Source organism: Oncorhynchus keta, chromosome 34 (assembly GCF_023373465.1).
Source record: "Oncorhynchus keta strain PuntledgeMale-10-30-2019 chromosome 34, Oket_V2, whole genome shotgun sequence".
NCBI classification, from domain to species: domain Eukaryota; kingdom Metazoa; phylum Chordata; class Actinopteri; order Salmoniformes; family Salmonidae; genus Oncorhynchus; species Oncorhynchus keta.
The window spans coordinates 1,827,840-1,853,722 of NC_068454.1; the positions used below are offsets into that span (position 1 = coordinate 1,827,840).

General features: G+C 50.4%; 1 protein-coding gene across 1 annotated transcript in view; it reads left to right on the forward strand.

Moving 5' to 3' along the window:
* Positions 1-25,883, forward strand: part of LOC127914927 (partitioning defective 3 homolog B-like) — a 119,327-nt gene that overhangs the window by 63,981 nt on the left and 29,463 nt on the right. Inside the window, exon 3 of the mRNA XM_052492718.1 lies at positions 19,213-19,295. Coding sequence (XP_052348678.1) covers positions 19,213-19,295 — 83 coding nt within the window. The remainder of the gene's footprint in view (positions 1-19,212; positions 19,296-25,883) is intronic.

Here is a 25,883-nt window from a genome sequence, read left to right on the forward strand (position 1 = left end):
GTAACCGGAAGGTTGCGAGTTCAAACCCCCGAGCTGACAAGGTACAAATCTGTCGTTCTGCCCCTGAACAGGCAGTTAACCCACTGTTCCCAGGCCATCATTGAAATTAAGAATCTGTTCTTAACTGACTTGCCTGGTTAAATAAAGGTTAAAAAACAAAATAAAAATTAATATAGGGTATATGGTGCCATAGGGCTCTGGTCTATAGTAGCACACTATATAGGGAATAGGGCTCTGGTCTATAGTAGTGCACTATATAGGGAATAGGGCTCTGGTCTATAGTAGCACACTATATAGGGAATAGGGCTCTGGTCTATAGTAGTACCACTATATAGGGAATAGGGCTCTGGTCTATAGTAGCACACTATATAGGGAATAGGGCTCTGGTCTATAGAAGTACCACTATATAGGGAATAGGGCTCTGGTCTATAGTAGTACCACTATATAGGGAATAGGGCTCTGGTCTATAGTAGCACACTATATAGGGAATAGGGCTCTGGTCTATAGTACCACTATATAGGGAATAGGGCTCTGGTCTATAGTAGTGCACTATATAGGGAATAGGGCTCTGGTCTATAGTAGTGCATTATATAGGGAATAGGGCTCTGGTCTATAGTTGTACCACTATATAGGGAATAGGGCTCTGGTCTATAGTAGTGCATTATATAGGGAATAGGGCTCTGGTCTAAAGTAGTGCACTATATAGGGAATAGGGCTCTGGTCTATTGTAGTGCACTATATAGGGAATAGGGCTCTGGTCTATAGTAGTGCACTATATAGGGAATAGGGTGCCATTTGGGATGCATTCAGAAAGTGAGACAGGGACAGACTAAAAGATAACCTTTTCATATGTGCTTATGTTCTTAACTTAAGTATCCTCCTGAAATATATAAATGCTAGAATATAAAAATAAAAACCTTAGCTTGCTGACTTTTCCAAGCACTGACATTAAAAGTTGGTCCAATTTCCCGCTCCTCATCCCAGGAATTCACCTTCCTTTGTTCTCCTAATCCCTGGGAGGAACTTCTGAGTCTAGAAGTTCCTTCTATCTGGCTGGTTTAGAGAAATTATCTTTCCTGCTCCCTCTACCTACCTCCCTCTATCCCTCTCTCTATCCCTCTCTCCTTACCCTCTCTTTATCCCTCTCTCTATCCCTCTCTCCTTACCCTCTCTCTATCCCTCTCTCCTTACCCTCCCTCTATCCCTCTCCTCTCTCTATCCCTCTCTCTATCCCTCTCTCCTTACCCTCTCTTTATCCCTCTCTATCCCTCTCTCCTTACCCTCTCTCTATCCCTCTCCTCTCTCTATCCCTCTCTCCTTACCCTCTCTCTATCCCTCTCTCCTTACCCTCTCTCTATCCCTCTCTCTATCCCTCTCTCCTCTACCTCCCTCTACCCCCTCCCAGGCTCTCTCTTCTTCTCTCCTCTACCCCCCTCCCAGACTCTCTCTTCTTCTCTCCTCTACCCCCTCCCAGGCTCTCTCTTCTTCTCTCCTCTAGCCCCTCCCAGGCTCTCTCTTCTTCTCTCCTCTACCCCCTCCCAGGCTCTCTCTTCTTCTCTCCTCTACCCCCTCCCAGGCTCTCTCTTCTTCTCTCCTCTACCCCCTCCCAGGCTCTCTCTTCTTCTCTCCTCTACCCCCTCCCAGGCTCTCTCTTCTTCTCTCCTCTACCCCCTCCCATGCTCTCTCTTCTTCTCTCCTCTACCCCCCCCAGGCTCTCTCTTCTTCTCTCCTCTACCCCCTCCCAGGCTCTCTCTTCTTCTCTCCTCTACCCCCTCCCAGGCTCTCTCTTCTTCTCTCCTCTACCCCCTCCCAGGCTCTCTCTTCTTCTCTCCTCTAGCCCCTCCCCAGGCTCTCTCTTCTTCTCTCCTCTACCCCCCTCCCAGGCTCTCTCTTCTTCTCTCCTCTACCCCCTCCCAGGCTCTCTCTTCTTCTCTCCTCTACCCCCTCCCAGGCTCTCTCTCTCTTCTCTCCTCTACCCCCTCCCAGGCTCTCTCTTCTTCTCTCTCTACCCCCTCCCAGGCTCTCTCTTCTTCTCTCCTCTACCCCCTCCCAGGCTCTCTCTTCTTCTCTCCTCTACCCCCTCCCAGGCTCTCTCTTCTTCTCTCCTCTACCCCCCTCCCAGGCTCTCTCTTCTTCTCTCCTCTACCCCCCTCCCAGGCTCTCTCTTCTTCTCTCCTCTACCCCCCTCCCAGGCTCTCTCTTCTTCTCTCCTCTACCCCCCTCCCAGGCTCTCTCTTCTTCTCTCCTCTACCCCCATCCCAGGCTCTCTCTTCTTCTCTCCTCTACCCCCCTCCCAGGCTCTCTCTTCTTCTCTCCTCTACCCCCCTCCCAGGCTCTCTCTTCTTCTCTCCTCTACCCCCCTCCCAGGCTCTCTCTTCTTCTCTCCTCTTATCACACATCCACCTTGAGTTCTTTCAAAGACCAATAAAATGTCTGAACATTTGTAGTGCATTTTATCCATGAAGAAATATAAAATTAATATCATATCTTCCTCACTTCTTCTTTTATAAATCATTTATTTTGAACTCTGTTTTGTTTTGATAAACATTACCCCTGGTCATCATTCAGCTATAATACTATATATCTGATAAACATTACCCCTGGTCATCATTCAGCTATAATACTATACATCTGATAAACATTACCTCTGGTCATCATTCGTTCAGAACAGTAACCTGAAGACAAGAGGGAGGGTAAGGAGTGAGGGATAGAGAGAGGGATAGAGAGAGGGTAAGGAGAGAGGGATAGAGAGAGGAGAGGGATAGAGAGAGGGATAGAGAGAGGAGAGGGATAGAGAGATAGAGAGAGGGTAAGGAGAGAGGGATAGAGAGAGGGATAGAGAGAGGAGAGGGATAGAGAGAGGGTAAGGAGAGAGGGATAGAGAGAGAGATAGAGATAGGGTAAGGAGAGAGGGTAAGGAGAGAGGGATAGAGAGAGGGTAAGGAGAGAGGGATAGAGATAGGGTAAGGAGAGAAGGATAGAGAGAGGGTAAGGAGAGAGGGATAGAGAGAGAGATGGAGAGAGGGATAGAGAGGGGGGTAAGGAGAGAGGGATAGAGAGAGGGTAAGGAGAGAGGGTAAGGAGAGAGGGTAAGGGGAGAGGGATAGAGAGAGGGATAGAGGGAGGGTAAGGAGAGAGGGATAGAGAGAGGGTAAGGAGAGAGGGATAGAGAGAGGGATAGAGAGAGGGTAAGGAGAGAGGGATAGAGAGAGGGATAGAGAGAGGGATAGAGAGAGGGTAAGGAGAGAGGGATAGAGAGAGGGATAGAGAGAGGGATAGAGGGAGGGTAAGGAGAGAGGGTAAGGAGAGAGGGATACAGAGAGGGTAAGGAGAGAGGGATAGAGAGAGGGATAGAGAGAGGGATAGAGAGAGGGTAACCAATAGATATACATGTTCCACCTGCTGTCCTGTCAGTCTAGATCGGGATTTGACACGTTGAGAGATGTCAGTGTCTTTCTCTCGCCTTGACAGATCAGGACTGGGGTGCTAGCGAGAAGTACTCCTGTGTCTGATGTGTGTGTGTGTGTGTGTGTGTGGGGGGGGGGTTCAGCTGTCTTCTGTGGCAGGTTAGTTGAAGGCATAATGGGTTGGAAGCAACACTGTTCTCTCTCCCTCACGGAGATGATTGCTAGGAGACGCTTGGTTTCAGACCAGACCCTACGGCCCTTGTAGCCTCTTCCTCAGCTACTACTGCTGATCTCACACACACACACACACACACACAAATTACCGTAACTAATGCCTGTGATCCTGCCAGACTCTGACGCCAAAATCTCTCTAGTCTCATGCCATTCCTATAACTCATCTAAAAATCAGTAATTGTCCTCAATAATCCTTGTCCAGAAGAGAGAGTGATCCGATGTCTTCTAGCAGGAGTAGTGACTGGCTTCAAATCCAGGAGTAGTAACTGGCTTCAAATCCAGGAGGAGTGACTGGCTTCAAATCCAGGAGGAGTGACTGGCTCCAAGAGGAGTGACTGGCTTCAAATCCAGGAGGAGTGACTGGCTCCAAATCCAGGAGGAGTGACTGGCTTCAAATCCAGGAGGAGTGACTGGCTCCAAATCCAGGAGTAGTGACTGGCTTCAAATCCAGGAGGAGTGACTGGCTTCAAATCCAGGAGGAGTGACTGGCTTCAAATCCAGGAGGAGTGACTGGCTCCAAATCCAGGAGGAGTGACTGGCTCCAAGAGGAGTGACTGGCTCCAAATCCAAGAGGAGTGACTGGCTCCAAGAGGAGTGACTGGCTTCAAATCCAGGAGGAGTGACTGGCTTCAAATCCAGGAGGAGTGACTGGCTCCAAATCCAGGAGGAGTGACTGGCTCCAAGAGGAGTGACTGGCTCCAAATCCAGGAGGAGTGACTGGCTCCAAATCCAAGAGGAGTGACTGGCTCCAAGAGGAGTGACTGGCTCCAAATCCAGGAGGAGTGACTGGCTCCAAATCCAAGAGGAGTGACTGGCTCCAAGAGGAGTGACTGGCTCCAAATCCAGGAGGAGTGACTGGCTCCAAGAGGAGTGACTGGCACCAAATCCAGGAGGAGTGACTGGCTCCAAATCCAGGAGTAGTGACGGGCTTCAAATCCAGGAGTAGTAACTGGCTCCAAATCCAGGAGTAGTGACTGGCTTCAAATCCAGGAGTAGTGACTGGCTTCAAATCCAGGAGTAGTGACTGGCTTCAAATCCAGGAGTAGTGACTGGCTTCAAATCCAGGAGTAGTGACTGGCTTCAAATCCAGGAGTAGTGACTGGCTTCAAATCCAGGAGTAGTGACTGGCTCCAAATCCAGGAGTAGTGACGGGCTTCAAATCCAGGAGTAGTGACTGGCTCCAAATCCAGGAGTAGTGACGGGCTTCAAATCCAGGAGTAGTAACTGGCTTCAAATCCAGGAGTAGTGACTGGCTTCAAATCCAGGAGTAGAGACTGGCTCCAAATCCAGGAGTAGTGACTGGCTTCAAATCCAGGAGTAGTAACTGGCTTCAAATCCAGGAGTAGTAACTGGCTTCAAATCCAGGAGTAGTAACTGGCTCCAAATCCAGGAGTAGTAACTGGCTTCAAATCCAGGAGTAGTAACTGGCTTCAAATCCAGGAGTAGTAACTGGCTTCAAATCCAGGAGTAGAGACTGGCTCCAAATCCAGGAGTAGTGACTGGCTTCAAATCCAGGAGTAGTAACTGGCTTCAAATCCAGGAGTAGTAACTGGCTTCAAATCCAGGAGTAGTAACTGGCTTCAAATCCAGGAGTAGTAACTGGCTTCAAATCCAGGAGTAGTAACTGGCTTCAAATCCAGGAGTAGTGACTGGCTTCAAATCCAGGAGTAGTGACTGGCTCCAAATCCAGGAGTAGTAACTGGCTTCAAATCCAGGAGTAGTAACTGGCTTCAAATCCAGGAGTAGTAACTGGCTTCAAATCCAGGAGTAGTAACTGGCTTCAAATCCAGGAGTAGTAACTGGCTTCAAATCCAGGAGTAGTAACTGGCTTCAAATCCAGGAGGAGTGACTGGCTCCAAGAGGAGTGACTGGCTCCAAATCCAGGAGTAGTAACTGGCTTCAAATCCAGGAGGAGTGACTGGCTCCAAATCCAGGAGTAGTAACTGGCTTCAAATCCAGGAGTAGTAACTGGCTTCAAATCCAGGAGTAGTAACTGGCTTCAAATCCAGGAGTAGTGACTGGCTCCAAATCCAGGAGTAGTGACTGGCTCCAAATCCAGGAGTAGTGACTGGCTCCAAATCCAGGAGTAGTAACTGGCTCCAAATCCAGGAGTAGTGACTGGCTCCAAATCCAGGAGTAGTAACTGGCTTCAAGAGGAGTGACTGGCTCCAAATCCAGGAGTAGTAACTGGCTCCAAATCCAGGAGTAGTAACTGGCTTCAAGAGGAGTGACTGGCTCCAAATCCAGGAGTAGTAACTGGCTCCAAATCCAGGAGTAGTAACTGGCTTCAAGAGGAGTGACTGGCTCCAAATCCAGGAGTAGTAACTGGCTTCAAATCCAGGAGTAGTAACTGGCTTCAAATCCAGGAGGAGTGACTGGCTTCAAGAGGAGTGACTGGCTCCAAATCCAGGAGTAGTGACTGGCTTCAAATCCAGGAAGGGTGACTGGCTCCAAGAGGAGTGACTGGCTTCAAATCCAGGAGTAGTGACTGGCTTCAAGAGGAGTGACTGGCTCCAAATCCAGGAGTAGTAACTGGCTTCAAATCCAGGAGGAGTGACTGGCTCCAAGAGGAGTGACTGGCTTCAAATCCAGGAATAGTGACTGGCTTCAAATCCAGGAAGGGTGACTGGCTCCAAGAGGAGTGACTGGCTCCAAATCCAGGAGGAGTGACTGGCTCCAAGAAGAGTGACTGGCTCCAAGAGGAGTGACTGGCTCCAAGAGGAGTGACTGGCTCCAAATCCAGGAGGAGTGACTGGCTCCAAATCCAGGAGGAATGACTGGCTCCAAATCCAGGAGGAGTGATTGGCTCTAAGAGGAGTGACTGGCTCCAAGAGGAGTGACTGGCTCCAATAGGAGTGACTGGCTCCAAGAGGAGTGACTGGCTCCATATCCAGGAGGAGTGACTAGCTGGCTGGCTGACTGACTGGTTGGCTGACTGGCTGGATGACTGGGCTGACTGGTTGGCTGACTGGGCTGACTGACTGACTGACTGGTTGGCTGACTGGTTGGCTGACTGACTGACTGGTTGGCTGACTGGCTGGATGACTGGGCTGACTGGTTGGCTGACTGGGCTGACTGACTGACTGACTGGTTGGCTGACTGGTTGGCTGACTGACTGACTGGTTGGCTGACTGGCTGGATGACTGGGCTGGCTGGTTGGCTGACTGGCTGGATGACTGGGCTGGCTGGTTGGCTGACTGGGCTGACTGACTGACTGACTGACTGGTTGGCTGACTGGCTGGATCACTGGGCTGGCTGGTTGGCTGACTGGGCTGACTGACTGGCTGGATGACTGAATGTGTTTTACGACTAGGATGCTCTGCTCTGAGACTGTGAGTGGTATTACTGGAGGACATTCATCAGAACTGATATTAATAATGAGCCAGGTCTCTCACATGTCATGGCTAGGATACTTACCGTAGTGTGTGTGTGTGTGTGTGTGTGTGTGTGTGTGTGTGTGTGTGTGTGTGTGTGTGTGTGTGTGTGTGTGTGTGTGTGTGTGTGTGTGTGTGTGTGTGTGTGTGCGTGCCGTAATGTGTGTGTGTGCGAGACACTCAGTACCATACCCATCAGCTCTTAAAATAGGGCCTTTCACGTAATACCCACAGGCATATTTCAGGCCACCTCTCCTCCTCGGGATAATCCGAGGTAAAGGACCTTGTATTGGATGAAGTCATCTGAACCGGGTCCTACCTGCATTCTGCTGGGATGTGACGTGTGTCGGCTGTGTCTGTAGGAATGGCTCTGTTCAGAGAGGTGAAGAAGATGAAGAAGGCCGTGTTTGTGTCCCAAACGCCGCCATTTTCCCAATGTAGTGCACTGGTGAAACGTAGTGCACTCTAGTGCTCTCTGGTGAAACGTAGTGCACTCTAGTGCTCTCTGGTGAAACGTAGTGCACTAAGCAGGGAATAGTGTGTCATTTGGGAGACAGACGAGGTAAATGGAGGGGTCTGAGACAACCAGAAAGCAGTGGAGCCGATGGCCCTTCCCTTCTGACTGACTTGCTTCTCATTCCCTCTCCTTTGCTCGGCATGCCGTGAAATGGTTTTTCTGTAGGCCATTACCTCGAGAGGAGGCTGGGGTAGCAGGCAGGTATCCTTCCTCTCCTCTCCTCTCCTCTCCTCCAATCTCCAATTGTATTACCACCCTCAGAACAGGCTGGGTTGTATTACCACCCTCAGAACAGGCTGGGTTGTATTACCACCCTCAGAACAGGCTGGGTTGTATTACCACCCTCAGAACAGGCTGGGTTGTATTACCACCCTCAGAACAGGCTGGGTTGTATTACCACCCTCAGAACAGGCTGGGTTGTATTACCACCCTCAGAACAGGCTGGGTTGTATTACCACCCTCAGAACAGGCTGGGTTGTATTACCACCCTCAGAACAGGCTGTGGTTGTATTACCACCCTCAGAACAGGCTGGGTTGTATTACCACCCTCAGAACAGGCTGGGTTGTATTACCACCCTCGGAACAGGCTGGGTTGTATTACCACCCTCGGAACAGGCTGGGTTGTATTACCACCCTCAGAACAGGCTGGGTTGTATTAGCACCCTCAGAACAGGCTGGGTTGTATTACCACCCTCGGAACAGGCTGGGTTGTATTACCACCCTCGGAACAGGCTGTGGTTGTATTACCACCCTCAGAACAGGCTGGGTTGTATTACCACCCTCAGAACAGGCTGGGTTGTATTACCACCCTCAGAACAGGCTGGGTTGTATTACCACCCTCGGAACAGGCTGGGTTGTATTACCACCCTCAGAACAGGCTGGGTTGTATTACCACCCTCAGAACAGGCTGGGTTGTATTACCACACTCAGAACAGGCTGGGTTGTATTACCACCCTCAGAACAGGCTGGGTTGTATTACCACACTCAGAACAGGCTGGGTTGTATTACCACCCTCAGAACAGGCTGTGGTTGTATTACCACCCTCAGAACAGGCTGGGTTGTATTACCACCCTCAGAACAGGCTGGGTTGTATTACCACCCTCAGATCAGGCTGGGTTGTATTACCACCCTCAGAACAGGCTGGGTTGTATTACCACCCTCAGAACAGGCTGGGTTGTATTACCACCCTCAGAACAGGCTGGGTTGTATTACCACCCTCAGAACAGGCTGGGTTGTATTACCACCCTCAGAACAGGCTGGGTTGTATTACCACCCTCAGAACAGGCTGGGTTGTATTACCACCCTCAGAACAGGCTGGGTTGTATTACCACCCTCAGAACAGGCTGTGGTTGTTGACCTTGGTCTTCCATCGTACTCAACAGGCTGTAGGTATTGATTCGTCACTTAGTGGTGTTAAGGTGAGGTGGTTCCTCTTCGTGCATGGCTGGAACGAAACAGAGGCCCTGACACTGTGCTGTCATGTCCCAGCGATGCCCTGCTCTCTGGAGAAGTCTTGGAGGCTGAACATGACAAGGCAGTCAGTTTCCCCTGCTGGGATGATGCCTTCACTTCCTCTGTTTGAGATTGTGGATCACAACAGCTGTTGAGCTATCCTATACATGTTAAATTATGTGGTTGGATTTCATATCCTGTACATGTTAAATGATGTGGTTGTCAACCTGTCTCCTCATCTCCCATTCCATCTGTCAACCTGTCTCCTCATCTCCCATTCCATCTGTCAACCCTTCTCCTCATCTCCCATTCCATCTGTCAACCTGTCTCCTCATCTCCCATTCCATCTGTCAACCTGTCTCCTCATCTCCCATTCCATCTGTCAACCTGTCTCCTCATCTCCCATTCCATCTGTCAACCTGTCTCCTCATCTCCCATTCCATCTGTCAACCTGTCTCCTCGTCTCCCATTCCATCTGTCAACCTGTCTCCTCATCTCCCATTCCATCTGTCAACCTGTCTCCTCATCTCCCATTCCATCTGTCAACCTGTCTCCTCATCTCCCATTCCATCTGTCAACCTGTCTCCTCATCTCCCATTCCATCTGTCAACCTGTCTCCTCGTCTCCCATTCCATCTGTCAACCTGTCTCCTCATCTCCCATTCCATCTGTCAACCTGTCTCCTCATCTCCCATTCCATCTGTCAACCTGTCTCCTCATCTCCCATTCCATCTGTCAACCTGTCTCCTCATCTCCCATTCCATCTGTCAACCTGTCTCCTCATCTCCCATTCCATCTGTCAACCTGTCTCCTCATCTCCCATGCCATCTGTCAACCCTTCTCCTTATCTCCCATTCCATCTGTCAACCTGTCTCCTCATCTCCCATTCCATCTGTCAACCCTTCTCCTCATCTCCCATTCCATCTGTCAACCTGTCTCGTCATCTCCCATTCCACCTGTCAACCTGTCTCCTCGTCTCCCATTCCATCTGTCAACCTGTCTCCTCGTCTCCCATTCCATCTGTCAACCTGTCTCCTCATCTCCCATTCCATCTGTCAACCTGTCTCCTCATCTCCCATTCCATCTGTCAACCTGTCTCCTCATCTCCCATTCCATCTGTCAACCTGTCTCCTCATCTCCCATTCCATCTGTCAACCCTTCTCCTCATCTCCCATTCCATCTGTCAACCTGTCTCCTCATCTCCCATTCCATCTGTCAACCTGTCTCCTCATCTCCCATTCCATCTGTCAACCTGTCTCCTCATCTCCCATTCCATCTGTCAACCTGTCTCCTCATCTCCCATTCCATCTGTCAACCTGTCTCCTCATCTCCCATTCCATCTGTCAACCTGTCTCCCTCATCTCCCATTCCATCTGTCAACCTGTCTCCTCATCTCCCATTCCATCTGTCAACCTGTCTCCTCATCTCCCATTCCATCTGTCAACCTGTCTCCTCATCTCCCATTCCATCTGTCAACCTGTCTCCTCATCTCCCATTCCATCTGTCAACCTGTCTCCTCATCTCCCATTCCATCTGTCAACCTGTCTCCTCATCTCCCATTCCATCTGTCAACCTGTCTCCTCATCTCCCATTCCATCTGTCAACCTGTCTCCTCATCTCCCATTCCATCTGTCAACCTGTCTCCTCATCTCCCATTCCATCTGTCAACCTGTCTCCTCATCTCCCATTCCATCTGTCAACCTGTCTCCTCATCTCCCATTCCATCTGTCAACCTGTCTCCTCATCTCCCATTCCATCTGTCAACCCTTCTCCTCATCTCCCATTCCATCTGTCAACCTGTCTCCTCGTCTCCCATTCCATCTGTCAACCTGTCTCCTCATCTCCCATTCCATCTGTCAACCTGTCTCCTCATCTCCCATTCCATCTGTCAACCTGTCTCCTCATCTCCCATTCCATCTGTCAACCTGTCTCCTCATCTCCCATTCCATCTGTCAACCTGTCTCCTCATCTCCCATTCCATCTGTCAACCTGTCTCCTCATCTCCCATTCCATCTGTCAACCTGTCTCCATCTCCCATTCCATCTGTCAACCTGTCTCCTCATCTCCCATTCCATCTGTCAACCTGTCTCCTCATCTCCCATTCCATCTGTCAACCTGTCTCCTCATCTCCCATTCCATCTGTCAACCTGTCTCCTCATCTCCCATTCCATCTGTCAACCTGTCTCCTCATCTCCCATTCCATCTGTCAACCTGTCTCCTCATCTCCCATTCCATCTGTCAACCTGTCTCCTCATCTCCCATTCCATCTGTCAACCTGTCTCCTCATCTCCCATTCCATCTGTCAACCTGTCTCCTCATCTCCCATTCCATCTGTCAACCTGTCTCCTCATCTCCCATTCCATCTGTCAACCTGTCTCCTCATCTCCCATTCCATCTGTCAACCTGTCTCTCATCTCCCATTCCATCTGTCAACCCTTCTCCTCATCTCCCATTCCATCTGTCAACCTGTCTCCTCATCTCCCATTCCATCTGTCAACCTGTCTCCTCATCTCCCATTCCATCTGTCATCTCCCATTCCATCCAACTTCTCCTCATCTCCCATTCCATCTGTCAACCTGTCTCCTCATCTCCCATTCCATCTGTCAACCCTTCTCCTCATCTCCCATTCCATCTGTCAACCTGTCTCCTCGTCTCCCATTCCATCTGTCAACCTGTCTCCTCGTCTCCCATTCCATCTGTCAACCTGTCTCCTCGTCTCCCATTCCATCTGTCAACCTGTCTCCTCATCTCCCATTCCATCTGTCAACCCTTCCCCTCATCTCCCATTCCATCTGTCAACCTGTCTCCTCATCTCCCATTCCATCTGTCAACCTGTCTTCTCATTTCCCATTCCATCTGTCAACCTGTCTCCTCATCTCCCATTCCATCTGTCAACCCTTCTCCTCATCTCCCATTCCATCTGTCAACCTGTCTCCTCATCTCCCATTCCATCTGTCAACCTGTCTCCTCATCTCCCATTCCATCTGTCAACCTGTCTCCTCATCTCCCATTCCATCTGTCAACCTGTCTCCTCATCTCCCATTCCATCTGTCAACCTGTCTCCTCGTCTCCCATTCCATCTGTCAACCTGTCTCCTCATCTCCCATTCCATCTGTCAACCTGTCTCCTCGTCTCCCATTCCATCTGTCAACCTGTCTCCTCATCTCCCATTCCATCTGTCAACCTGTCTCCTCATCTCCCATTCCATCTGTCAACCTGTCTCCTCATCTCCCATTCCACCTGTCAACCTGTCTCCTCGTCTCCCATTCCATCTGTCAACCTGTCTCCTCATCTCCCATTCCATCTGTCAACCTGTCTCCTCATCTCCCATTCCATCTGTCAACCTGTCTCCTCATCTCCCATTCCATCTGTCAACCTGTCTCCTCGTCTCCCATTCCATCTGTCAACCTGTCTCCTCGTCTCCCATTCCATCTGTCAACCTGTCTCCTCATCTCCCATTCCATCTGTCAACCTGTCTCCTCATCTCCCCATTCCATCTGTCAACCTGTCTCCTCATCTCCCATTCCATCTGTCAACCTGTCTCCTCATCTCCCATTCCATCTGTCAACCTGTCTCCTCATCTCCCATTCCATCTGTCAACCCTTCTCCTCATCTCCCATTCCATCTGTCAACCTGTCTCCTCATCTCCCATTCCATCTGTCAACCTGTCTCCTCATCTCCCATTCCATCTGTCAACCTGTCTCCTCATCTCCCATTCCATCTGTCAACCTGTCTCCTCATCTCCCATTCCATCTGTCAACCTGTCTCCTCATCTCCCATTCCATCTGTCAACCTGTCTTCTCATCTCCCATTCCAGCTGTCAACCCTTCCCCTCATCTCCCATTCCATCTGTCAACCTGTCTCCTCATCTCCCATTCCATCTGTCAACCTGTCTCCTCATCTCCCATTCCATCTGTCAACCCTTCTCCTCATCTCCCATTCCATCTGTCAACCTGTCTCCTCATCTCCCATTCCATCTGTCAACCTTCTCCTCATCTCCCATTCCATCTGTCAACCTGTCTCCTCGTCTCCCATTCCATCTGTCAACCTGTCTCCTCGTCTCCCATTCCATCTGTCAACCTGTCTCCTCATCTCCCATTCCATCTGTCAACCTGTCTCCTCATCTCCCATTCCATCTGTCAACCCTTCCCTCATCTCCCATTCCATCTGTCAACCTGTCTCCTCATCTCCCATTCCATCTGTCAACCTGTCTTCTCATTTCCCATTCCATCTGTCAACCTGTCTCCTCATCTCCCATTCCATCTGTCAACCCTTCTCCTCATCTCCCATTCCATCTGTCAACCTGTCTCCTCATCTCCCATTCCATCTGTCAACCCTGTCTCCTCATCTCCCATTCCATCTGTCAACCTGTCTCCTCATCTCCCATTCCATCTGTCAACCTGTCTCCTCATCTCCCATTCCATCTGTCAACCTGTCTCCTCATCTCCCATTCCATCTGTCAACCTGTCTCCTCATCTCCCATTCCATCTGTCAACCTGTCTCCTCATCTCCCATTCCATCTGTCAACCTGTCTCCTCATCTCCCATTCCATCTGTCAACCTGTCTCCTCATCTCCCATTCCATCTGTCAACCTGTCTCCTCGTCTCCCATTCCATCTGTCAACCTGTCTCCTCATCTCCCATTCCATCTGTCAACCTGTCTCCTCATCTCCCATTCCATCTGTCAACCCTTCTCCTCATCTCCCATTCCATCTGTCAACCTGTCTCCTCATCTCCCATTCCATCTGTCAACCCTTCTCCTCATCTCCCATTCCATCTGTCAACCTGTCTCCTCGTCTCCCATTCCATCTGTCAACCTTTCTCCTCGTCTCCCATTCCATCTGTCAACCTGTCTCCTCATCTCCCATTCCATCTGTCAACCCTTCTCCTCATCTCCCATTCCATCTGTCAACCTGTCTCCTCGTCTCCCATTCCATCTGTCAACCTGTCTCCTCATCTCCCATTCCATCTGTCAACCTGTCTCCTCATCTCCCATTCCATCTGTCAACCTGTCTCCTCATCTCCCATTCCATCTGTCAACCTTCTCCTCATCTCCCATTCCATCTGTCAACCTGTCTCCTCATCTCCCATTCCATCTGTCAACCTGTCTCCTCATCTCCCATTCCATCTGTCAACCTGTCTCCTCATCTCCCATTCCATCTGTCAACCTGTCTCCTCATCTCCCATTCCATCTGTCAACCTGTCTCCTCATCTCCCATTCCATCTGTCAACCTGTCTCCTCATCTCCCATTCCATCTGTCAACCTGTCTCCTCATCTCCCATTCCATCTGTCAACCTGTCTCCTCATCTCCCATTCCATCTGTCAACCTGTCTCCTCATCTCCCATTCCATCTGTCAACCTGTCTCCTCATCTCCCATTCCATCTGTCAACCCTTCTCCTCATCTCCCATTCCATCTGTCAACCTGTCTCCTCATCTCCCATTCCATCTGTCAACCTGTCTCCTCATCTCCCATTCCATCTGTCAACCTGTCTCCTCATCTCCCATTCCATCTGTCAACCTGTCTCCTCGTCTCCCATTCCATCTGTCAACCCTTCTCCTCGTCTCCCATTCCATCTGTCAACCTGTCTCCTCATCTACCATTCCCGGGGCTAGGTAATGTGGTGTCTCAGAGATATAAGAGCAGTAAAGACATTTCAGTTTTTTTTTAAGCGGTCAGGAAAAACACCACTTTATATTCCTGCAGGTGCCTTGCCATTATGAGTCTGTGTGAGAGAGAGGTGGCAGAGCAGGGAGCATATATTTAAAAACCTGCTCATTGAGGCTGATGAGACTATTCCTCTCATACTGGCCCCCGGAAAAGAGGAGCTGGTTTTCCATAATGGTTCCAACCTTCATCTGTCAGGGACTGCTAAATGTACTGGAATCATTTCTGCATTGGATTATGTGTCAGGGTTTATAATGTATTAACTCAGATCGCTAGCTGTGTCTCTGCATGAAGTTCTCCTCTCTCTCCCCCACACTCTCTCCATCTCTCTCTCTCTCTCTCTCTCTCTCTCTCTCTCTCTCTCTCTCTCTCTCTCTCTCTCTCTCTCTCTCTCTCTCTCTCTCTCTCTCTCCCTCTCTCTCTCTCCCTCTCTCTCTCTCCCTCTCTCTCTCTCCCTCCCTCTCTCTCTCTCTCTCTCTCTCCCTCCCTCTCTCCATCTTTCTCACTCTCTCTCTCTCTCTCTCTCCCTCCCTCTCTCAATCTCTCTCACTCCCTCCCTCTTTCCATCTCTCTCACTCCCTCCATCTCTCTCACTCCCTCCCTCTCTCTCTCTCTCCATCTCTCTCTCTCCATCTCTCCCTCTCACTCTCTCTCCTTCTCTCTCCCTCTCACTCTCTCACCTCTCTCTCCTCTCTCCTCTCTCTCTCCATCTCTCTCCCTCCCCCTCTCTCTCTCCCTCTCTCTCTCTCTCTCCTCTCTCCCTCCCTCTCTCCCCCACTCTCTCTCCCTTTCTTCTTCACTTTCTCTCTCAAACTTCTATCACTCTATCCTCTTAGTGGGGTGAAAAGGAGTCTTTATAATTTCAACCTGAATGGCAGCTTGAATGTGATGTACATTAGAGAAATATGATGATGTGGTTGGTGTGAACAAACCGTGTTGCTGTGAAGGAGGCTGAGATCTGTAGAAACCAGAAACACTGTTGAATGGTAGAGAGGATAAGCTCTTCTCTCTTAAATTGCTCATCTAGCTGCAAATGTAATACGGCTCACTTAATCTGCCTCTTCCTCTGTCAGGGGATGAAACCGGGGTTCGGGCTAGTAATGGGGCTAGGGGTTAGCGCTAGTAATGGGGCTAGGGGTTAGGTTTGGAGACGGGGCTGGGGGTTAGGGCTAGTAAGGGGCTAGGGGTTAGCGCTAGTAATGGGGCTAGGGGTTAGGTTTGGAGACGGGGCTGGGGGTTAGGGCTAGTAATGGGGCTAGGGGTTAGGGCTAGTATTGGGGCTAGGGGTTAGGTTTGGAGACGGGGCTGGGGGTTAGGACTAGTAATGGGGCTAGGGGTTAGGGCTAGTAATGGGGCTAGGGGTTAGGGCTAGTAATGGGGCTAGGGGTTAGCGCTAGTAATGGGGCTAGGGGTTAGGTTTGGAGACGGGGCTGGGGGTTAGGGCTAGTAAGGGGCTAGGGGTTAGCGCTAGTAATGGGGCTAGGGGTTAGGTTTGGAGACGGGGCTGGGGGTTAGGGCTAGTAATGGGGCTAGGGGTTAGGGCTAGTATTGGGGCTAGGGATAGGTTTGGAGACGGGGCTGGGGATTAGGGCTAGTAATGGGGCTAGGGGTTAGGGCTAGTAATGGGGCTAGGAGTTAGGCTTGGAGATGGGGCTAGGGGTTAGGGCTAGTAATGAGCTAGGGGTTAGGTTTGGAGATGGGGCTGGGGGTTAGGTTTGGAGACGGTGCTAGGAGTTAGGCTTGGAGATGGGGCTAGGGGTTAGGGCTAGTGATGGGGCTAGGGGTTAGGGCTAGTGATGGGGCTAGGGGTTAGGTTTGGAGATGGGGCTAGGAGTTAGGCTTGGAGATGGGGCTAGGGGTTAGGGCTAGTGATGGGGCTGGGGTTTAGGGCTAGTAATGGGGCTAGGAGTTAGGTTTGGAGATGGGGCTGGGGGTTAGGGCTAGTAATGGGGCTAGGGGTTAGGGCTAGTGATGGGGCTAGGGGTTAGGTTTGGGGACGGGGCTGGGGGTTAGGGCTAGTAATGGGGCTAGGGGTTAGGGCTAGTGATGGGGCTAGGGTTTAGGTTTGGAGATGGGGCTGGGGGTTAGGTTTGGAGATGGGGGTTAGGGCTATTGATGGGGCTAGGGGTTAGGGCTAGTAATGGGGCTAGGGGTTAGGGCTAGTAATGGGGCTAGGGGTTACGTTTGGAGATGGGGCTAGGGTTTAGGGCTAGTAATGGGACTAGGGGTTAGGTTTGGAGGTGGGGCTGGGAGTTAGGGCTATTGATGGGGCTAGGGGTTAGGGCTAGTAATGGGGCTAGGGGTTAGGGCTAGTAATGGGGCTAGGGGTTAGGGCTAGTAATGGGGCTAGGGGTTAGGTTTGGAGATGGGGCTAGGGTTTAGGGCTAGTAATGGGACTAGGGGTTAGGTTTGGAGGTGGGGCTGGGAGTTAGGGCTATTGATGGGGCTAGGGGTTAGGGCTAGTAATGGGGCTAGGGGTTAGGGCTAGTGATGGGGCTTGGGGTTAAGTTTGGAGATGGGGCTGGGGGTTAGGTTTGGAGATGGGGCTGGGGCTGGGGGTTAGGTTTGGAGAGGGGGGTTAGGTTTGGAGATGGGGGTTAGGTTTGGAGATGGGGCTGGGGTTAGGTTTGGAGACGGTGCTAGGGGTTAGGTTTGGAGATGGGGCTAGGAGTTGAGACGGGGCTAGGAGTTGAGACGGGGCTAGGAGTTGAGACGGGGCTGGGGGTGGAGGCTGGACTAGGGGTGGAGACAGGGCTAGGGGTGGAGGCTGGACTAGGGGTGGAGACGTGGCTAGGAGTGGAGACGGGGCTAGGGGTTGAGACGGGGCTAGGAGTTGAGACGGGGCTAGGAGTTGAGACAGGGCTAGGGGTGGAGGCTGGACTAGGGGTGGAGACGGGGCTAGGTGTTGAGACGGGGCTAGGAGTTGAGGCTGGACTAGGGGTGGAGATGGGGCTAGGAGTTGAAACGGGGCTAGGAATGAGACGGGGCTAGGAATTGAGACGGGGCTAGGAGTTGAGACGGGGCTAGGGGTGGAGGCTGGACTAGGGGTGGAGACGGGGCTAGGGGTGGAGACGGGGCTAGGGGTGGAGGCTGGACTAGGGGTGGAGACGGGGCAAGGAGTTGAGACGGGGCTATAGGTGGAGGCTGGACTAGGGGTGGAGACGGGGCTAGGAGTTGAGACGGGGCTAGGAGTTGAGACGGGGCTAGGAGTTGAGACGGGGCTAGGTTTGAGACGGGGCTAGGAGTTGAGACGGGGCTAGGGGTTAGGTTTGGAGACGGGGCTAGGAGTTGAGACGGGGCTAGGGGTTGAGACGGGGCTAGGGTTGAGACGGGGCTAGGAGTTGAGACGGGGCTAGGGGTTAGGTTTGGAGACGGGGCTAGGAGTTGAGACGGGGCTATGGGTGGAGGCTGGACTAGGGGTGGAGACGGGGCTAGGAGTTGAGACGGGGCTAGGAGTTGAGTTGAGACGGGGCTAGGGGGCGTTGAGACGGGGCTAGGAGTTGAGACGGGGCTAGGGGTTAGGTTTGGAGACGGGGCTAGGGGTTGAGAGGGGCTTGAGACGGGGCTAGGAGTTGAGACGGGGCTAGGGGTTAGGTTTGGAGACGGGGCTAGGGGTGGAGACGGGGCTAGGGGTTGAGATGGGGCTAGGAGTTGAGACGGGGCTAGGGGTTGAGACGGGGCTAGGATTGGAGAGACGGGGCTAGGGGTGGAGACGGGGCTAGGGGTGGAGACGGGGCTAGGAGTTGAGACGGGGCTAGGGATTGAGACGGGGCTAGGAGTTGAGACGGGGCTAGGAGTTGAGACGGGGCTAGGGGTGAGAGGGGCTAGGGGTGGAGGGGTGTATGAGACGTGAGTTAGGCGACTTAGTCGCCTCCTTCCAGTTTTTACCAACATCATCTGGGATGGAGAGCCTGCACCCCTCCGCCCGATCTCATGGGGCTAAAACTTTAAATCCCTAATAACCAGGTTTACTGAGCCCCTGTCTCTCCTTTCCCTTCTCCAACTCCCTGATTACAGACCCCTGAGCTAGCTAGTTAGCCATCTGAGTAAGGAGCTGTCTCAGCATTGAGTGACAACCTCCTCGTGACCCATGGAGTAATTGTATGACAGCTAGAGGCTACGGTGGAGACTGTGTGTAACTTCATTCATAATAGTTATCCACTTACTGACCCAGTGTCCTCTCTCTCTCTCTCTCTGTCTCTCTCTCTCTCTCTCTCTCTCTCTCTCTGTCTCTCTCTCTCTCTCTGTCTCTCTCTCTCTCTCTCTCTCTCTCTCTCTCTATCTCTCTCTCTCTCTGTCTCTCTCTCTCTCTCTGTCTCTCTCTCTGTCTCTCTCTCTCTCTCTCTCTCTCTCTCTCTCTCTCTCTCTCTCTCTCTGTCTCTCTCTCTCTCTCTCTGTCTCTCTCTGTCTCTCTCTGTCTCTCTCTCTCTCTCTCTGTCTCTCTCTCTGTATCTCTGTATCTCTGTCTCTCTGTCTCTCTCTCTCTCTCTCTCTCTGTCTCTCTCTCTCTCTCTCTCTCTCTCTCTCTCTGTATCTCTCTCTCTCTCCTCTCCTTGGTAACAGGTGAGAGTGGCTGGACCTGGGCCTGATCATCGTCTAGCTCCACGCTACGAAGAGGTGGAGCGACAGTATGCTTCCTTGCCCAGGTAAATATATCTCTCTGGTCTCTTGTCTCTCGCTGTCTTCCCACTCCTCTTTCCTCCTCCCCTCCCCTTACCTTGACTAAACGGTCAGAGCATCAGTAGAAGGGGTGCCTCTTCCTTCTCCTCCCTCTCTCCTCTCCTCCTCCCTGCGCCGTGTCGCCTGGCTCCGAGTGCTTAATAATCCTCTTTAAAGCTTATAATTAAATCTGGAGTGTCTGCCTTGTGAGGCCCTCTCATCGAGGGAATCCACCTGATCCTGTCCCTGGAGACGGGGACACAGACGGGAGGTGTAACCTGATATCTGCCCTCACAGCAGCTCCCAACACAGTCCAGAGAGAGGGTTATACACACAGCCCTGGCCCTCTCTCTCCCTCCCCCCCCCCCCCGTCCTCTCTCTCCCTCTCTCCCTTTCCCTCTGCCCCCCCCACCCCCGTCCTCTCTCTCCCTTTCCCTCTCCCCCCACCCCTGTCCTCTCTCTCCCGCTCTCCCTTTCCCTCTGCCCCCCTCTCTCTCTCCCTTTCCCTCTGCCCCCCCACCCCCCCCATCCTCTCTCTCCCTCTCTCCCTTTCCCTCTGCCCCCCCCCCACCCCCGTCCTCTCTCTCCCTTTCCCTCTCCCCCCACCCCTGTCCTCTCTCTCCCGCTCTCCCTTTCCCTCTGCCCCCCTCTCTCTCCCTTTCCCTCTGCCCCCACCCCCACCCCCATCCTCTCTCTCCCTCTCTCCCTTTCCCTCTGCCCCCCACCCCCACCCCCGTCCTCTCTCTCCCTCTCTCCCCTTCCCTCTGCCCCCCCACCCACCCCCCGTCCTCTCTCTCCCTCTCTCCCTTTCCCTCTGCCACTCCCATCCTCTCTCTCCCTCTGCCCCCCCCCCCCATCCTCTCTCTCCCTCTCTCCCTCTGCCCCCCCCCACCCTCTCTCTCCCTCTCTCCCTCTCCTCTCCCCCACCCCCATCCTCTCTCTCTCCCTCCTCTGCCCCCCCACCCCCATCCTCTCTCTCCTCTCTCCCTCCCCCCCCACTCCCATCCTCTCTCTCCCTCTGCCCCCCACCCCCTCCTCTCTCTCCCTCTCTCCCTCTGCCCCCCACCCCCCTCCTCTGTGCATTGTGTTTGCTGTGTGCAACCAACCACAGCAACCCAAGCAAACAACAACGTTGTGCTCCGAGTCCTCCCTGACATGGTATCTGTTTCTATGTTCACACCCAGTGCTGAGTAAACAAGGTGGTAAAGATCAACAGTGGACCTGAGTCCCAAATGCCCCCTCCGCGTCTGTATATTAGGGATGGGGATTTGAATTATTTCACTTATTCAAATAGTATCATACCTAGTTTTTTTTTTTTTTTATGTCGGTTAAATGCGTTTTTTTATTTTAGGTTTTTAACCTGAGCTCTGCTGACCGAGGGAGAGACGGCTGCAGTTGCTGGTGTGTGAACAGACAAGGAGACTCGGCTCCAGTCGTCAAGACGATCTAACGTATAGCAGCCCCAGTGATGATCATCCCATATAACAGCCTTGACTGGAGTAGCTTAGAGAAGCTAGTCAGCTATAGCTAGCTAGGCTAATGGAGGCTGTGCTTTCTCCCCCAAACCCCATTCAGATGAAACCACAGCCCACCTGTTGGTTGTTTCGTTTGTAGCCTGGCGTCTTCTCATTTCGCTATACTTTTAATTCGCCCATTTAATTCCATCTCGCGTTAGTGAACTCTCACTCCACTTGGCTACACGTTCAACGTCTTTGTCTCTTTGATTGGCCAACATAAACAACAAGCGACGCGTGAAGGTTACCGATTGGCTACCGGTCTTTTTATGTGGCGTCGGTCATAAAAATTAAAAATACGAAATTGAAAAGTTTGTTTTATTCCATTAATAATTTGACCTGTCATGGTATATCCTTGTATGTAACAATGTCACATTAATATTTATTTTATTTTATTATATTTTAGACAACTACTTTTTAGTGTTAAAATTTCTCCTCACGCAAGTATTCAAATACTACCGTCTGATTGGATGTTTGAATTCCCGTGCACATCCCTACCCTGCTATTGGTGTTTCTGTCACGGTGTGTTTTAAATTGTATTTATTTCATGTAACCTTTATTTAACTAGGCAAGTCAGTTAAGGACTAATTCTTATTTACAATGACGGCCTAGCAAAAGGAAAAAGGTCTCCTTCGGGGACGAGGGCTGGGATTAAACATTTTAATAAATTGAATAAAAGATATAAGGACAAAACACACATCACGAGGAGAGAGACAACACAACACTACATAAAGAGAGACCTACGACAACAACATGGCAGCAACACAGCATGGTAGAAACACAGCATGGTAGAAACACAACATGTTAGAAACACAGCATGGTAGCAACACAGCATCGTAGCAACACAACATGGTAGAAACACAACATGGTAGAAACACAACATGACAACAACATGGTAACAACACAGCATGGTAGAAACACAACATGTTAGCAACACAACATGGTAGCAACACAGCATCGTAGCAACACAACATGGTAGAAACACAACATGGTAGAAACACAACATGTTAGCAACACAACATGGTAGAAACACAACATGGTAGAAACACAACATGTTAGCAACACAACATGGTAGAAACACAACATGGTAGAAACACAACATGTTAGCAACACAACATGGTAGCAACACAACATGGTAGAAACACAACATGTTAGCAACACAACATGGTAGAAACACAACATGGTAGCACCACAACATGGTAGCAACACAACATGGTAGCAACACAGCATGGTAGCACCACAACATGTTAGCAACACAGCATGGTAGCAACACAACATGTTAGCAACACAACATGGTAGCAACACAGCATGGTAGCAACACAACATGGTAGCAACACAGCATGGTAGCACCATAACATGTTAGCAATACAACATGGTAGAAACACAACATGGTAGAAACACAACATGGTAGCAACACAACATGATAGAAACACAACATGGTAGCAACACAACATGGTAGAAACACAACATGGTAGCAACACAACATGACAACAACAGAACATGGTAGCAACACAACATGGTAGAAACACAACATGGTAGCAACACAACATGACAACAACATGGTAGCAACACAACATGGTAGAAACACAACATGGTAGCAACACAACATGACAACAACATGGTAGCAACACAACATGACAACAACATGGTAGCAACACAACATGACAACAACATGGTAGAAACACAACATGGTAGCAACACAACATGACAACAACATGGTAGCAACACAACATGGTAGCAACACAACATGACAACAACATGGTAGCAACACAACATGACAACAACATGGTAGCGACACAACATGGTAGAAACACAACATAACAACATGGTAGCAACACAACATGGTAGCAACACAACATGGTAGCAACATAACATGGTAGCAACACAGCATCGTAGCAACACAGCATCGTAGCAACACAACATGACAACAACATGGTAGCACCACAACATGGTAGCAACACAACATGTTAGCAACACAACATGGTAGCAACACAACATGTTAGCAACACAACATGTTAGCAACACAACATGGTAGCAACACAGCATGGTAGCAACACAACATGACAACAACATGGTAGCAACACAACATGGTAGCAACATGGTAGCAACACAACATGGTAGCAACATGGTAGCAACACAACATGGTAGCAACATGGTAGCAACACAACATGGTAGCAACACAACATGGTAGTAGGAGGCAGATGTGAGAATGCTGAAGAAGTCATGGGTTTGAGGCCTGCCTGGCTCGGTCAGAGCTGAAAGATACCAGAAAACATACTGACATCCCAGAATGCACCGTGTTGCCTCCAACCTTCCACAGACATAGCTAGAGGACTTGCTAAACATCCCTGTGAGAGAGGGAATTAAAGGAGAATGAGAGGGAGAGAGAGTTGAGGGAGAGAGGATAGAGAGGGAGAGAGTTGAATGACAGAGAGTTGAGAGAGAGAGAGAGAGAGAGAGAGAGAGAGAGAGAGAGAGAGAGGGAGAGAGTTGAAAGAGAGAGGATAGAGAACGAGAGAAGGAGAGAGAGAGAGAGAGAGAGAGAGAGAGAGAGAGAGGAGAGAGTTGAAAGAGAGGGATAGAGAACGAGAGAGAGTTGAAGGAGAGAGGGGTATTTTTGATGTCTAGCTAAATTAAAACATGAGCCAGCCACTGATATACTGTATATCTCTCTCTCACACACACACACACACACACACACACACACACACACACACACACACACACACACACACACACACACACACACACACACACACACACACACACACACACACACACACACACACACACAGTACCAAATACCGCAGCACAGCAGCGAACCAAACAAACCCAGCCCAACTGTCAGCAGAAGTGAACATTTTCAAAGCCAGTTCCTCATCAAATTACCTCTCTTTCCTTTCTATTGATATGTTATTATGCTCTGAGCCTTACACAAAAAGGGCTTCATGGTATTAAGGCTGGGGTAATAAGAGCTGGGGTGATAAGGGCTGGGGTGATAAGGCTTGGGGTAATAAGGGCTGGGGTGATAAGGCTTGGGGTATTAAGGCTGGGGTAATAAGGGCTGGGGTGATAAGGGTTTGGGGGCTAATAAGGGCTGGGGTGATAAGGCTTGGGGTAATAAGGGGTTGGGGTAATAAGGTTTGGGGTATTAAGGGCTGGGGTAATAAGGGCTGGGGTAATAAGGACTGGGGTAATAAGGGTTGGGGTATAATAAGGCTGGGGTAATAAGGGCTGGGGTGATAAGGCTTGGGGTAATAAGGGCTGGGGTAATAAGGGCTGGGGTAATAAGGGTTGGGGTAATAAGGGTTGGGGTAATAAGGTTGGGGTAATAAGGCTGGGGTAATAAGGGCTGGGGTAATAAGGGCTGGGGTGATAAGGCTTGGGGTAATAAGGGCTGGGGTGATAAGGCTTGATAAGGGGTATTAAGGCTGGGGTAATAAGGGCTGGGGTGATAAGGGCTGGGGTGATAAGGCTTGGGGTAATAAGGGCTGGGGTGATAAGGCTTGGGGTAATAAGTATTAAGGCTGGGGTAATAAGGGCTGGGGTGATAAGGCTTGGGGTAATAAGGGCTGGGGTAATAAGGCTTGGGGTATAAGGCTTGGGGTAATAAGGCTTGGGGGGTAATAAGGGCTGGGGTAATAAGGGCTGGGGTAATAAGGGCTGGGGTAATAAGGCTTGGGGTAATAAGGCTTGGGGTAATAAGGCTTGGGGTATTAAGGCTGGGGTAATAAGGGCTGGGGTGATAAGGCTTGGGGTAATAAGGGCTGGGGTGATAAGGCTTGGGGTAATAAGGCTTGGGGTAATAAGGGTTGGGGTAATAAGGGCTGGGGTAATAAGGGCTGGGGTAATAAGGCTTGGGGTAATAAGGGCTGGGGTAATAAGGCTTGGGGGCTAATAAGGCTTGGGGTAATAAGGCTTGGGGTAGGTAATGAGATGAACGTGGATAAGGCCTGGGGTAATAAGGCGTACATTAAGGCTTGGAATAAGAACTGAATAAGGCTTGGGGTAATAAGGCCTAAAAGGCTATCCAGGCGTTTGTAAATTTTTCCAAGCTGTTTAAAGGCGCATCCACAATTGTTGGAAAAATGACTTGGGAAAAATCAAAATAAATATAAATGAACGTGAATATGGGTTGTATTTACAATGGTGTTTGTTCTTCACTGGTTGACCTTTTCTCGTGGCAACAGGTCACAAATCTTGCTGCTGTGATGTCACACTGTGGAATTTCACCCAGTAGATATGGGAGTTTATCAAAATTGGTGGATCTGTGTAATCTGAGGGAAATATGTCTCTCTAATATGGTCATACATTGGTCAGGAGGTTAGGAAGTGCAGCTCAGTTTCCACCTCATTTTGTGGGCAGTGAGCACATAGCCTGTCTTCTCTTGAGAGCCATGTCTGCCTACGGCGGCCTTTCTCAATAGCAAGGCTATGCTCACTGAGTCTGTACATAGTCAAAGCTTTCCTTAATTTTGGGTCAGTCACAGTGGTCAGGTATTCTGCCGCTGTGTACTCTCTGTGTTTAGGGCCAAATAGCATTCTAGTTTGCGTCACGTAATTATCTTTTTGTTTTCTCATGATTTGGTTGGGTCTAATTGTGCTGTTGTCCTGGGGCTCTGTAGGGTGTGTTTGTGTTTGTGAACAGAGCCCCAGGACCAGTTTGCTTAGGGGACTCTTCTCCAGGTTCATCTCTCTGTTTGTGATGGCTTTGTTGTGGAAGGTTTGTGAATCGCTTCCTTTTAGGTGGTTGTAGAATTTAACGGCTCGGTTGTAGAACGGTTGTAGAATTTAACGGATTTTGATAATTAGCGGGTATCGGCCTAATTCTGCTCTGCCTGCATTATTTGGTGTCCTACGTTGTACACGGAGGATATTTTTGCAGAATTCTGCGTGCAGAGTCTCAATTTGGTGTTTGTCCCATTTTGTGAAGTCTTGGTTGGTGAGCGGACCCCAGACCTCACAACCATAATGGGCTCTATGACTGATTCAAGTATTTTTAGCCAGATCCTACTTGGCATGTTGTTCTCTTTCTCTCTCTTCTCTGTTTGTTATTCCAGAC